This window comes from Pongo abelii, chromosome 12 (genome assembly GCF_028885655.2).
Source record: "Pongo abelii isolate AG06213 chromosome 12, NHGRI_mPonAbe1-v2.0_pri, whole genome shotgun sequence".
Classification (NCBI taxonomy): Eukaryota; Metazoa; Chordata; class Mammalia; order Primates; family Hominidae; genus Pongo; species Pongo abelii.
The window spans coordinates 27730234-27746094 of record NC_071997.2 but is presented as its reverse complement, the minus strand read 5'-3'; the positions used below and the strand labels follow the sequence as shown (position 1 = coordinate 27746094).

The 15861-nt window shown below is 39.0% G+C and overlaps 1 protein-coding gene and 1 long non-coding RNA gene across 20 annotated transcripts in view; both read left to right on the top strand.

Annotated features, from left to right (window-relative positions):
- The window catches only part of TSGA10 (testis specific 10), a 169443-nt gene that overhangs the window by 15040 nt on the left and 138542 nt on the right, over nt 1-15861 (top strand). For 17 of the 19 annotated variants that reach the window (XM_063713356.1, XM_024242282.2, XM_063713358.1 and 14 more), the window contains one exon: nt 12406-12534. The exons of the other annotated variants lie outside the window; for them this stretch is intronic. Coding sequence is in view for 8 of the 17 variants with exons in the window: in XM_024242266.3 (XP_024098034.1) it covers nt 12406-12534 (129 nt within the window). In the remaining 9 variants the exon portion in view is untranslated. Of the gene's footprint in view, nt 1-12405; nt 12535-15861 lie in introns of those variants that run through there. 19 annotated transcript variants of the gene reach the window in all.
- LOC129057511 (uncharacterized) lies at nt 4471-9129 on the top strand. Its single transcript, XR_008522092.1, has 2 exons — nt 4471-5031; nt 5075-9129. It is a non-coding gene; the product is annotated as an uncharacterized LOC129057511 (long non-coding RNA).

Below are 15861 nucleotides of genomic sequence, written 5' to 3'. Positions count from 1 at the left end.
TCCTTAATGTTTCACATCATTGTATGTGAACATGCACATTACAGTTTGGCTTGTTTTTGAACTTCGTATAAATAGAATTGTACTAAGTATTCATTTACATCTTGCTTCTTTACTCAACATTTTTTTTAAGATTAATCTTTATTGTTGCTCGCAGTATTTCGTTTGCTGATTGTTTCCCAAAATATTTATCCACTTATTTTTATTATATAAAATACTCTCTCAGAATTATTCATAAATCTTGTATGGTTTTCCACATCCTTCTGTTAGTGAGGCTGTTCCTTTCTACTTCAATGTCTATAAGTCTACACTTTTGGAGACAATATTTTTAAAAAGAAAAACCCACCTCAACTGTAGTAAGCTTTTGTGGAACCAGATTTCAGAATTCCATTGAAGTACTCCAGTATTTTCCATTCTATCAAAAAGTTCAATAATTTGTTGAATACATATGTGCTTCATATTTTGCTCAACACTGATGATACTTTTTATTATATAATCTTAGCTCCTGTTTCACTGAAAAATTAAAATTCAATCAGACAGAAACTTCCTCAGATTTCCATGACACTTATCTTTTTTTTTTGAGACATGATCTCACTGTCACTCAGGCTGGAGTGCGGTGGTGCGATCATGACTCACTGCAGCCTTGACCTCCTGGGCTCAAGTGATTCTCCTATCTCAGCCTCCCAAGTAGCTGGGACCGCAGGTGGATGCCACTATGCCTGGCTAATTTATTTTTTAATTTTTGTAGAGACAGGAACTCACTATGTTGTCCAGGCTGGTCTCAAATTCCTGGGCTCAAGTGATCCTCTGGCCTTGGCCTCCCAAAGTGCTGGGATTATTGGGATTACAAGTGTCTAAATCTTCACCTGTCCTTGCTTTTGTCTTTCTTGTGTCGGGGCAATACATCTTTATCTGGGTTTCCTCTTATTACCTCAGCTGTCTTTCTCCATCAATTAACATTAACTCATGCCTTAGGAATCTTCATTGTTTCGGTACTGTAGGGCTTCTTCATCTGGAGTCCAGGGACCTTAGAGAGTCTTAAATCCCCTGAAATAGTTTGTAAAGGTGTATTTGCATTTTTCTGAGGAGAGGATGCAGGACTTTTAATTCTGAAAGAGGATCCTTATGTAAAGAGAATTAAGGAACAAGTTTTTCTCTTCCTGTAATGACCTTTCCACAACCTTGGTCGTCTTCCACCTTTGTTCTACCTCTCTTCCTCTCACAATCATGCTTTCTAAAAGAAGTTTACATTTTCCATTTCTTTTTCTTTACTATTCATTCATTAGTCCCCTTCAGACTTGTTTTCACCCAACATTGAAACTGCTTTGTTCGAATCATTAAATTTTCTTATTTTGAAAATGTTTTATTGCGTTTCACCTTTGTGCTGGGCACTTTTAAGGCATTAGGGATAAAACAGAGACAAGACAAAAGCCTGGAGCTCTTGAATTTTATATTCTAGTATGGGGAGATAGTAAACAAGTCAGCAAATGGTATAATTTCAAGTAGTGATAAATGCAAATAGCTTATCACTTATTTGAGAGAGTGACTAGGAGAGAGGCTACTTTAGGTAAGAAGTCAGGGAAGACCCTCTGACATTTCAGCCAAAGAGCTGAGGGTGAGAAGATAGCCATGTGAAAGGCTGGGTAGAAAGTGTTCCTGAGAGAGGAAAAGCAAGAGCAGAGGACCTGAAGTCAAATGATACTGGCACATATCTTAGTCCATTCAGGCTGCTATAATGAAATAACATACAAGCAACAGAAATTTAATTCTTACAGTTCTGGAGACTGGGAATTCTAAGATCAAGTTGCCAGCAGAATCAATGTCTGGTGTTTTTTGGTTCATAGATGGTACCTTCAGACTGTGTCCTCATATGTTAGAAGGGGCGAGGGAGCTCTCTGGGGCCTATTATATACAGGCAACTCATCATGGCTATGCCTTTTTTTGTTTTTGACATGGAGTCTCAGTCTGTTGCCCAGGCTGGAGTGCAGTGACACGATCTCAGCTCACTGCAATAAATCGCTTCTAATTTATTAGCAAATGTTGTTGGTTCTGCCTTCAAATATATATCCTAAATCCATCCACTTCTCTATATTTTTGTTACCACCTCCCTGGTTCAAGTCACCATCATCTCCCACCTGGAATATTGCAACCATTCCCTGCTATCTTTCTGCTTCTACTGTTGCTCCCTACAACCTGTTCTCCACACTGATATCATATCAATCACTTCAAAATAATGGGACCCTGTGGGAGAGGAGAAGGGAGAGAGAAAAAGAAAACAAAAAAGAAAATTATAATAAGATGATCCTGGCTCAGAAATACACCAATGGCTTCCCACTGCAATTAAGAATAAAATCCAAACTTTGTAAGGCCTTACGTGATTTGGCCCTTGTCTTCACTTAAAAGATCTAGTACTCCCTTCTTTGTTCACCCAATAGCTTTTTCTTTCTGTTCCTCTAATGTGTGGCTTCAGTCTGAATGTCTGTGTCCTCACAAAACTTTTAGGTTGAAATTCTAACCCCTAAGGTGATCACATTAAGAGGCACAGTCTTGGCCGGGTGCAGTGGCTCACGCCTGTAATCCCAACAGTTTGGGAGGCTGAGGTGGGTGGATCATGAGGTCAGGAGTTTAACACCAGCCTGGCCAAGATGGTGAAACCCTGTCTTTACTAAAAATACAAAGTTAGCTGGGCATGGTGGCAGGCATCTGTAATCCCAGCTACTTGGGAGGCTGAGGCAGGGAATTGCTTAAACCTGGGAGGTGGAGGTTCCAGTGAGCCGAGGTCATGCCACTGCACTCCAGCCTGGGTGACAGAGCACGACTGTCTCAAAAAAAAAAAAAAAAAAGGAAGTCTGTTTTAGACACGTTAAAGTAGCCATGGCTGTGGACATTCCATAAAAGTAATATAATGCATTAAGTGCTCCAGTAGGGATATGTTCATAGTTCTTTTGGAATGAAGAGTAGATCTTAAGTCTTTTTTGAAGAAGTAGAAGTCAGAAATACTTTTTTTGTAGCTTCTTTCTCAGTGTTACCTTAGCATCTATGTGCATTACTCTGATGTAGCAGTAATCATGCTGTGCTGTAATTTCTGACTTATTTGTTCTGGACTTTCCTAGATTCATTTAGGGTTGAAATTGTAAGATTCTATTTGTTTTACATCTTTTTTATCCCCAGAAACATATTTCTGGTTCATTCTTATTCTAGCTATTTATAAGTTTACTTATAAAGTGAATACATGTGACAGCTACAGTCTGAAAGCATGAACTAAAACAGTGATAGTAGGGATGAAAGAAATGTAACCGAGATAATTTTTAGTGAAAAGAGCAGTAGGACTTGATAGCCAATTAAATAAGTTGACTCAGTGAGACGAATTAGTAATAATAGTAAATAATATATATAGTGCTTATCATGTGCCAGGCACTATTCTAAGTGCTAAAGTTAAAACATATATTAATTCATTTAATCCTCACACAACTCTATGATGCAGATCCTTTTTTTTTTTTTTTTTTTTGGTACGAAGTCTCGCTCTTGTCCCCCAGGCTGGAGTGCAATGGCGCAATCTCGGCTCACTGCAACCTCCGCCTCCCAGGTTCAAGTGATTCTCCTGCCTCAGCCTCCCGAGTAGCTGGGATTATAGGTGCCTGCCACCACACCCAGCTAAGTTTTGTATTTTTAGTAGAGATGAGTTTTCACCATGTTGGCCAGGTGTTTCTCAAACTCCTGACCTCAGGTGATCCGCCCGCCTCAGCCTCCCAAAGTGCTGGGATTACAGGCATGAGCCACTGCACTCAGCCAATGCAGATACTCTTATTATCATCCCTATTTTATAAATGAGGAAGCTATAGTCAGAGAAGTAACCAGGTCACCCAAGATCATGCAGCTAAGATGTGGCAGAACTAGGATAATGAATGTAGGCAGGCTGATACCAAAATACATGATATTCACCACTCTGCTGTGTGACTTCCTAATTGAGAATGAAAGTTCTTCCTTATTTTAGACTTCACATTGAAAAAAATAAAGAATAAATTAAAAATAATTTTTTAGTGGCTGGCAAGATGGCCAAATAGGAACTGTTCTATTCTGTCTGCAGCTCCCTGTGAGATGAATGCAGAAGGCAGGTGATTTCTGCATTTCCAAATGAGTGTAAACAAAGCTGGTGGGAAGTTTGAACTAGGTGGAGCCCATCACAACTTGGCTAAGCTGCTGTAGCCAGACTGCCTCTCTAGATTCCTCCTCTCTGGGCAGGGCATCTCTGAAAGAAAGGCAGCAGCCCCAGTCAGGGGCTTATAGATAAAACTCCAATCTCCCTGGGACAGAGCACCTGGGGGAAGGGGTGGCTGTGGATGCAGTTTCAGCAGACTTGAATGTTCCTGCCTGCTAGCTCTGAAGAGAGCAGCAGAGTGCTCAAGCTCTGCTAAGGGACAGACTGCTGCCTCAAGTGGGTCCCTGACCCCTTTGCCTCCTGACTGGGAGACATCTCCCAGCAGGGGTCAACAGACATCTCATATAGGAGAGCTCTGGCTGGCATCTGGTGGGTGCCCCTCTGGGACGAAGCTTTCAGAGGAAGGAACAGGCAGCAATCTTTGCTATTCTGCAGCTTCTGCTGTTTGCTGGTGATACTCAGGCAAACAGGGTCTGGAGTGGACCTCCAGCAAACTCCAGCAGATCTGCAGCAGAGGGGCCTGACAGTTAGAAGGAAAACTAACAAAAGGAATAGCATCAATATCAACAAAAACGACGTCCACACAGAAACCCCAGAAACCCCATCTGAAGGTCACCAACATCAAACACCAAAGGTAGATAAATCCATGAAGACGAGGAAAAACCAGCGCAAAAAGGCTGAAAATTTCAAAAACCAGAATGCCTCTTTTCCTCTAAAGGATTACAACTGCTCTCCAGCAAGGGAGCAAAACTGGACAAAGAATGAGTTTGACAAATTGACAGAAGGAGGCTTCAGAAGGTGGGTAATAACAAGCTCCTCTGAGCTATAGGAGCATGTTCTAACCCAATGCAAGGAAGCTAAGAACCTTTAAAAAGGTTAGAGGAATTGCTAGCAAGGAAGCTAAGAACCTTTAAAAAGGTTAGAGGAATTGCTAACTAGAATAACCAGTTTAGAGAAGAACATAAATGACCTGTCGGAGCTGAAAAACACAGCATGAGACCTTGGTGAAGCATACACAAGTATCAATAGCTGAATCAATCAAGTGCAAGAAAGGCTATGAGATTGAAGATCAACTTAATGAAATAAAGCGTGAAGACAAGATTAGAGAAAAAAGGATGAGAAGCAATGAACAAAGCCTCCAAGAAATATGGGACTATGTGAAAAGACCAGACCTACCTTTGATTGGTGTACCTTGAAAGTGACATGGAACCAAGTTGGAAAACACTCTTCAGGATATTATCCAGGAGGACTTCCCCAACCAAGCAAGGCAGGCCAACATTCAAATTCAGAAAATACAGAGAATACCACAAAGATACTCCTCGAGAAGAGCAACACCAAGACACATAATTGTCGGATTCACCAAGGCTGAAATGAAAAAGAAAATGTTAAGGGCAGGCAGAGAGAAAGGTCGAGTTACCCACAAAGGGAAGCCCATCAGACTAACAGTGGATCTCTCTGCAGAAACCCTACAAGCCAGAAGAGAGTGGGGGTCAGTATTCAACATTCTTAAAGAAAAGAATTTTCAACCCAGAATTTCATATCCAGCCAAACTAAGCTTCATAAACAAAGGAGAAATAAAATCTTTTACAGACAAGCAAATGCTGAGATATTTTGTCACCACCAGACCTGGCTTACAAGAGCTCCTGAAGGAAGCACTAAACATGGAAACAAAAAACGTACCAGCCACTGCAAAAACATACCAAATTGTAAAGACCATCAACACTATGAAGAAACTGCATCAACTAATGGGCAAAATAACCAGCTAGCATCATAATGACAGGATCATATTCAAACATAACAATATTAACTTTAAATGCCCCAACTAAAAGACACAGACTGGCAAATTGGATAAAGAGTCAAGACCCATTGTTGTATTGTATTCAGGAGACCCATCTGACATGCAAAGACACACATAGGCTCAAAATAAAGGGATGGAGGAGTATTTACCAAGCAAATGGAAAGCAAAAAAAAGCAGGGGTTGCAGTTCTAGTCTCTGATAAAACAGACTTTAAACCAACAAAGATCAAAACAAGACAAAGAAGGGCATTACATAATGGTTAAGGGATCAATGCAACAAGAAGAGCTAATTATCCTAAATATATATGCACCCAATACAAGGCACCCTCATTCATAAAGCAAGTTCTTAGAGACCTACAAAGAGACTTAGACTCCTACAGAATAACAGTGGGAGACTTTAACACCCCACTGTCAATATTTGATCAACTAGACAGAAAATTAACAAGGATATTGAGGACTTGAACTCAGCACTGGACCAAGTGGACCTAATAGACATCTACAGAACTCTCTACCTCAACTCAACAGAATATACATTCTTCTCAGCAACACATCACACTTATTCTAAAATTGACCACATAGTTGAAGTAAAACACTCCCCAGCAAATGCAAAAGAATGGAAATTTTAACAGTCTCTCAGACCACAGTGCAATCAAATTAGAACTCAGGATTAAGAAACTCACTCAAAACCACCCAACTATATGGAAACTGCTCCTGAATGACTAATGGGTACATAACGAAATTAAGGCAGAATTAAGTTCTTTGAAACCAATGAGAACAAAGACACAACATACCAGAATCTCTGGGACACAGCTAAAGCAGTGTGTAGAGGGAAATTTATAGCACTGAATGCCCAGAGGAGAAAGCAGGAAAGATCTAAAATCGACACCCTAACATCACAATTAAAAGAACTAGAGAAGCAAGAACAAACAAATTCAAAAGCTAGCAGAAGATAAGAAGTAACTAAGATCAGAGCAGAACTGAAGGAGATAGAGACACGAAAAGCCCTTCAAAAAATCAATGAATCCAGGAGCTGGTTTTTTGAAAAGATAAACAAAATAGATAGACCGCTAGCCAGACTAATAAGAGAGAAGAATCAAATAGACACAATAAAAAATGATAAAGGAGATATCACCACTGATCCCATAGAAATACAAACTACCATCAGAGAATACTATAAACATCTCTACGCAAATAAACTAGAAAATCTAGAAGAAATGGACAAATTCCTGGACACATATACCCTCCCAGGACTAAACCAGGAAGAAGTCGAATCCCTGAATAGACCAATAACAAGTTCTGAAATTGAGGCAGTAATTAATAGCCTACCAACCAAAAAAAAGCCCAGGATTAGATGGATTCATAGCTGAATTCTACCAGAGGTACAAAGAGGAGCTGGTACCATTCCTTCTGAAACTATTCCAAACAATAGAAAAAGAGGGAATCCTCCCTAACTCATTTTATGAGCCCAGCATCATCCTGATACCAAAACCTGGCAGGAAAACAACAACAACAAAAAATTTCAGGCCAATATTTCTGATGAACATCGATGTGAAAATCCTCAATAAAATACTGGCAAACCAAATCCAGCAGCACATCAAAAAGCTTATTCACCGTGATCAAGTCGGCTTCATCTCTGGGATGAAGATGTATGGTTCAACATATGCAAATCAATAAACATAATCCATCACATAAACAGAACCAATGACAAAAACCACATGATTATCTCAATAGATGGAGAAAAGGCCTTCAATAAAATTCAACACCCCTTCATGCTAAAAACTCTCAATAAACTAGGTATCGATGGAATGTATCTCAAAATAATAAGAGCTATTTATGAGAAACCTGTAGCCAATATCATACTGAATAGGCAAAACCTGGAAGCATTGCCTTTGAAAACCAGCACAAGACAAGGATGCCCTCTCTCACCACTCGTATTCAACATAGTATTAGAAGTTCTGGCCAGGGCAATCAGGCAAGAGAAAGAAATAAGGGGTATTCAAATAGGAAGAGAGGAGTCAAATTGTCTCTGTTTGCAGATGACATGATTGTATATTTAGAAAACCCCACTGTCTTAGCCCAAAATCTCCTTAAGCTGATAAGCAACTTCAGCAAAGTCTCAGGATACAAAATCAATATGCAGAAATCAGAAGCATTCCTATACACCAGTAATAGACAAACAGCCAAATCATGAGTGAACTCCCATTCACAATTGCTACAAAGATAATAAAATACCTAGGAATACAACTTACAAGGGATGTGAAGGACCTCTTCAAGGAGAACTACAAACCACTGCTCAAGGAAATAAGAGAGGACACAAACAAATGGAAAAACATTCCATGCTCGTGGATCAGAAGAATCAATATTGTGAAAATGGCCATACTGCCCAAAGTATTTTATAGATTCAATGATCTCCCCATCTAATTTCTTCACAGAATTAGAAAAAACTTCTTTAAATTTCACATGGAACCAAAAAAGACCCCATATAGCCAAGACAGTCCTAAGCAAAAAGAACAAAGCTGGAGGCATCATGCCACCTGACTTCAAACTATACTACAAGGCTACAGTAACCAAAACAGCATGGTACTGGTACCAAAACAGATATATACATATATATATATATATATATATATATATACACACACACCAGTGGAACAGAACAGAGACCTCAGAAATAACGCCACACATCTACAACCATCTGATCTTTGACAAACCTGACAAAAACAAGCAGTGGGGAAAGGATTCTCTATTTCATAAATGATGTTGGGAAAACTGGCTAGCCATATGCAGAAAACTGAAACTAGACCCCTTCCTTACACCTTATACAAAAATTAACTCAAGATGTGTTAAAGACTTAAACATAAAACATAAAACCATAACAACCCTAGAAGAAAACCTAGCCAATACCATTTAGGACATAGGCATGGGCAAAGACTTCATGACTAAAACACCAAAAGCAGTGGCAACAAAAGCCAAAATTGACAAATGGATCTAATTGAACTAAAGAGCTTCTGTACAGCAAAAGAAACTATCATCAGAGTGAACAGGAAACACAGAATGGGAGAAAATATTTGCAATCTACCCATCTGACAAAGGGCTAATATCCAGAATCTATAAGGAACTTAAACAAATTTACAAAAAAAAAACAGACGACCCCATCAAAAAGTGGGCAAAGGATATGAGCAGACACTTCTCAAAAGAAGACATTTATGCAGTGAACAAACATGAAAAAAAGCTCATCATTGGTCATTAGAGAAATGCAAATCAAAACCACAATGAGATACCATCTCATGCCAGTTTGAATGGCGATCATTAAAAAGTCGGGAAACAGCAGATGCTGGAGAAGTTGTGGAGAAAAAGGAACGCTTTTACACTGTTGGTGGGAGTGTAAATTAGTTCAACCATTGTGGAAGACAGTGTGGTGATTCCTCAGGGATCTAGAATCAGAAATACCATTTGACATAGCAATCCCATTACTGGGTATATACCCAAAGGATTATAAGTCACTCTAAAGACATATTCACAGGTATGTTTATTGCAGCACTGTTCATAATAGTAAAGACTTGGAACCAACCTAAATGCCCACCAATGATAGACTAGATAAAGAAAATGTGGCACATATACACCATGGATACTGTGCAGCCATTAAAAAGGATGAGTTCATGTCTTTTGCAGGGACATGGATGAAGCTGGAAACCATCATTCTCAGCAAACTAACACAAGAAGAGAAAACCAAACACCGCATGTTCTCACTCATAAGTGAGAGTTGAACAGTGAGAACTCATGGACACAGGGAGGGGAACATCATATACCAGGGCCTGTCGGGGAGTGGGGGCCTAGGGGAGGGATAGCATAAAAAAGAAAAAATAATCTTTTTTAAGAAGGAACATTGTTTCACTTGCCTTCTCTGAGAACTGTATAGGAGCACAAGTTCCATTCTAATGATGAGATTGCAGCAAGGTTGAGGATATTTATGTGGCCTGAGGTAGGGAAGCTGGCAGACCAGGCATGGGAATTTCAGATACACTGATGTCTCTTTCTTCTAGTGATATTGCCCCCAAAGCTGGTGGAGGGAGGATAGCAACTCCAGCATGATTGGTTAGGATTGTCAGGTGGACTTGTGGTCTCTTGCTATTTTTAATTCCTAGCTGGGCCTGATAGGTAATTTTGCAAAAGTCCCACTTTATTCGGTTTACCAAAGAGGAGGAAGAAAGTTTAATTTTGTCTGCTTTATCACACTGCTTCATTATCAACCTCAACAAATTTTTTGACACTTTTTATTACGTAAATAACTGCAGGTTAATGGGGATAGAGAGAGTTTTGGGACATTGCTTGTTCTTAAGAGTCTAATAAATGTGTGAGGAAGACATCCAGAAAAATTTAGAACATAAATTCTTCTATAATCTATATATAAATGTCAATTAAGAGATGATCATTATGCAGTGGAGAAGACAGAGAAAACCTGGAGAATATGGAATTCCAGCTGAGCCTTAGAAATGTCTTAAGTTAAATGGAGAAAAGAGTGAGGGCAAGGCTCATTGAACAGATGATAAAATACTTTTGAATATATATATTAAGAATGTGTTGGCTGGGTGCAGTGGCTCATGCCTATAATCCCAGGGAGACCTAGGCGGGAGGATCTCTTGAGCCCAGGAGTTCAAGACCAGCCAGGGCAACATAGGGAGACCCTGACTCTACAAAATTTAAAACAATTAGCCAATTGTGGTGGCACATGCCGGTCTTCTCAGCTGTTTGGGAGGCTAGGGTGAGAAGATTGCTTGGGCCTGGGGTTCGAGGCTGCAGTGAGCCGTGATCATGCCAACCTGGGTGACAGAGTGAGACCCTTATGTGTTGCATAGTTTGTCTTTCATAGAGGGATTCTTGGAGGTATCAAGTAGGAGGTAAGTTTGGAGAAGTAGGAAGGGACAAAATTACAGAAGTACTCTGAATATTGGATGGGTTTAGACTTTAATTAAATAGATCCTTGCTATTCAAATAAATCAGAAATTACAGCACAGCATGATTCAACATGTGGTCTCTGTACCAACCAAATAGGGATCTCCAAGCAGCTTTATAGAAATGTCAAATCTTAGCCTGTAAATAAGAGTCTGCATTCACACAACATTCCCAGATGATTCTTAAATTCAATAAAAATTGAACAGTACTGCTCTAGTGAGGGGTCGTTTCATTCTGTTATTCTAAATCATGTTTATAACTAGCAATACATTTTTCAACAGAAACCATGCAAGAAATGGTAGTTAGGAGTTCAGTCCAGCCCCTAGGGGTTTAAATGCTTCATAATTTGAAATATTCTGTGAGATCTAATGTTGAGGTTCCAGGTGGGGCAGTAACTGTTGCAATGAAGAAGAGTTGTATCTTATTTAGAGAAGAGAAAAAAGGGAAATAAATCTGCTGGCCTGTCTAAGTGCTGGGTTACACAGAGTGCATCATAAGGTCAGTGACTGGGGAGATCCTGATTCTGTAATTCGCTAGGTAGGATTTTGGAGAACAGCAGCTGTGTTTTGAGGAAAGATCTAAGATGCTCGTAACAATTTCTCTTTTAACACAATGGTAGCCTTGATTCAAGGAAAGAAAAAATTGTTTTCCTAGGTTACACAATCTCTAAGATACGTTGTCAGGTAAAATAGCGTGATGCAGAATAGTATGTATAGTATGCTAAAGTGAAAAATCTCTAACATTTGTTATTTTGCATATGTGTACATATATATAGCTGTAGTATAAATTTCTAGAAATGAAATTATTTGAACAGAAGCTTTGTGCATTTGTCATGTTGATAGATTTTATACAATTGTTCTCCATAAATATTGTATCAATTTACACTCCCACTGGTGATATATAAGGACGCTATATCCATCTTACTGATCTTTGCCATGTGATGGTTAAAAGGGGGTATCTCAGTGTTGTTTTAATTTGTGTCACTAAATGTTGAGATTGAACATCTTAATATTTAAGAGCCATTTCTGTAAATGTTCACATTCTTTGCTAATTTTTCTATTAGACTATTTTTTAATCTTTTTTATTTCTAGGGATTATTTCTATATTCAGGAAATTCACTCTTTGTGATATGAATTGCAAACTTTTTTTCTTGTATAGAGTAGCAACAGCAAATGTAGCTCGCTAATAGCTATTTTGGACAACACAAGCCTAGAGGTAGACTATTTAATTTGCTACTGATCCATATTTCTGTAGAACCATGATTACTAAAAGGATAGTGTAGGGAATGTCTTTGAAAAGCACGTTCAGTACCATTTGGACAACACACAGAAAAAGTTTTATAAATTTTAAGAAGGTAAATTTGATGAAATCCTCTTAGCTGATGGGAAATTGTTAAAAAAACTAAGAATATTATCAATTTTCAAAATGTATTGATGTGAGAAATCACAGAGCTGGTTTAAACTGAATGCCTCTGTATTATTTCCCATTCTTTGTACTAGGTTACCACCAAAGAACATGATTTTGGTCTAGGGGCTCCAGTTTCTGAAGCTGAAAACTACCAGAATACTCTCCAGCTAGAACGAGAAGTGAGAAACCAAGATAGATTCATCTCGACACTGAAATTACAGGTTGCGTTTAGTTACAACATATTTTCCTGACTTAATTTGGGGTGGGAGCCTATTTTGAAACAAGAAGATAGAGAATAAATAACTACTAATTCAGAGCTCATTTAAATGTTATGGGTCTAAAATCATTAAATTTTTATCTTAACCATTTTGATAAACATAGAGTCAGAGTCAGTGAGTGCAAACTACATGTGAAGTGTTGTGTCAGATGTTTTCAGGTACACAGTTTTTACTTAATCATCCCCAACTTGTGAAAAAGTGATGCCGTTTCCATTTACAGATGTGGAAGCTGAAGTTCTAAGAGGTTAAATAATTATGACACTTGAGTAACAAGTGACAGAACTACGATTTCTCCAAACTCCCATGTTAGCTGGGATTTGAACTCAATTCTCTGAACTCCAAGTTCAGTATTGTTCCTGTTCTCCTGATGCTTGACATGTAATATAGCTATTAATAAAGGCTATTAAAAGAGATTTCTTTTTCCAGGAAGATAGAGTAGACTTACTTTTTTTTATTCCTCCTGCTAAGTACAGCTAAAAACTCTGAACATTATGTGTAAAAGAATTTAAGACTTTGAAAGGTGGAGAGAAGAAGGAACATTGGCTAAGGATCTCAAGACACAAAGAACAACATGTTTGTTCCTGGGTTTCTTTTTCTCCATATGTCCCAGACAGCTGCTAGAAAAACTGGCAACTGGAAATAACAATAGGCACAAAAGAAAGACCGAAGAAAAGGACCAGGAAAGGAGCAGCCTATCAAGGCAGACAACTTTTAAGACAGTAACTATCCACTCCAAGCAAATACCACAGAAAAAACTACAGCCCCATTCCTGCCAGCTCAGGCCAAGTAAAGAGCCTACACTTTCCATGCTTGCCAGACTATAACAAGGAGCCCCACTTGTGCCTCACCTACCTTCTTTCTCTACCCACTCCTCCCACACCAGGGTGATATCAGAGAAGGCTAAGTGGGAAACTAGGACTTTTATCCTCACCAGGGGATAAGGAGGCCCTGAACCCCATGATGTCTGCAGAGACAACATGAGGAGCCAAGGCATCTACTCCCACTTTATAGTAAAAGGCACGCCTTCTTGCTGTGGTGGAGACCTGAACTTTTACCACCTATCAGCAGTAAAGGCCACCCATCCATGGTGTCAGTGGGGGACACGTGGGGAACAGTAATGAGGCACCTCTGGGATTCTTCCCAGGCTGGTGGAAATGGCAGAGACCTAGTGGGGAGCCTGAACTCCCACTCTTGCCTAGCAGTATCTAGGAACACCACCCTTTCCAGATATCAACAGATGCCAAGTAGAGGAACTGGACTTCTACTTTGATCTAGCGGAAATAAGGCAATGTCCCTCCTTTTTAGTTGGAGCATTGTCACAGGAGGCCTACTAAAACATAAGATCCAGAGTCTTATAATGCTAGGTCTCAATTTTTAAAAAAGGCATTGTAATCCAAAGAATCAGGAAGATTTGAGAAAAGACAAGAGAAGTCAACACTGAAATGGAACGGATGTTACAATTATCTAGCAAGGACTTTAAAGCAGTCATATAAATGCTTCAGCAAGCAATTATGAACATGCTGGAAACGAATGAAGAAAAGTGGTCTCAGGAAAAAATAAGAGATACAAAGAAGAACCAAATGGACATGTTGGAACTAAAAAATAAAGTAACTGGTCCACACAAAAATCAGCCTATGAATGTTTATAGCAGCTTTATTATAATTGCCAAAAACTTGGAAGCAACCAAGATATCTTTCAATAGATGAATGGATAAGCAAACTGTTGTACACCTATATAGTGGAATAGTATTCAGTGTATTTTAAAAATGAGCTACGTAGCCATGAAAAGACACAGAGTGAAACTTGAAAGCATGTTACAAAGCTGAAAAGGCTACGAAATGTATGATTCCAACTAAATGGAGATGATAAAACTATAGAAACCATAAAAAGAGCAGTAGTTACCAGGAATTGGAGGGAGAGGGGATGAATAGGTGGAGCACAGGATTTTTAAGGGAGTGAAACTATTCTGTATGATATACTAATAGTGGATACATGTCATCCTATGTGTGTCAAAACTCACAGAATGAATAACACCAAGAGTGAACCCTAAGGTAAACTATAGACATTAGTTATTAATAATGTAACAGTAGGCCGGGTGCAGTGGCTCACGTCTGTAATCCCAGCACTTTGGGAGGCCGAGGCGGGCGGATCATGAGGTCAGGAGATCGAGACCATCCTGGCTAACATGGTGAAACCCCATCTCTACTAAAAATAGAAAAAAATTAGCCGGGCATGGTGGCAGGTGCCTGTAGTCCCAGCTACTCGGGAGGCTGAGGCAGGAGAATGGTGTGAACCTGGGAGGCGGAGGTTGCAGTGAGCCAAGATCGTGCCGCTGCACTCCAGCCTGGGCGACAGACCGAGATTCTGTCTCAAAAAATAATAATAATAATAATCATAATAATGATAATGTAACAGTATTATTTCATCAATTGTAACAAATATACCACATTAATACAAAATGTAAATAATAGAGGAAACTGTGTTGAGGAAGAGAGAGAGGAGTATGTGGGAACTCTTTGTACTTCCTAATCAATTTTTTGTAAACCTAAAACTACTCCAAAAACTTAGTCTGTTAACTACATGAGAGAAAATATTTCCAAATTACATATCTGAAAAGGGCTTAATATCTAGAATATACAAAGGACTCCTACAATTAGCCCCTTTTCCCCAAAAAAAATCTAATTCAAAAATGGGCAAAGGACTTGAACAGACATTTCTCCAAAGAAGATATACAAATGTCAATAAATACATGAAAAAGATGCTCAACATCATCAACCATTAAAGAAATGCAAATCAAAACCATGAGATACCACTTCATACCCATTAGGATGGTTGCTATAATGGAAAATAACAAGTGTTGGTGAGGATGTGAAGAAATTGGAACACTTGCATTGCTGATGGGAATGTAAAATGGAGCCACCATGGTGAAAATCATTTGATGGTTTCTCAAAATTTTAAAGACAGACTAATCATATGATGCAGCTATTCCACTCCTAGGTATATACCCTAAAGAGTTGAAAACATGGACTCCAGTAGATACGTATATACAAATACTCATAGCAGCATTATTCACAGTAGCCGAGAGGTAGAAAAAACCCAAATGTCAACAAATGAATGGATAAAATATGGTGTGTGCTTACAATGGAATATTACTCAGATTCAAAAAGGAATGACATGCTGATACATGCTGCAAAATGAATGAACCTCAAAAACATTATACTAAGTACAATAAGCCAGACACAGGAAGACAAATAATGCTTGATACCACCTC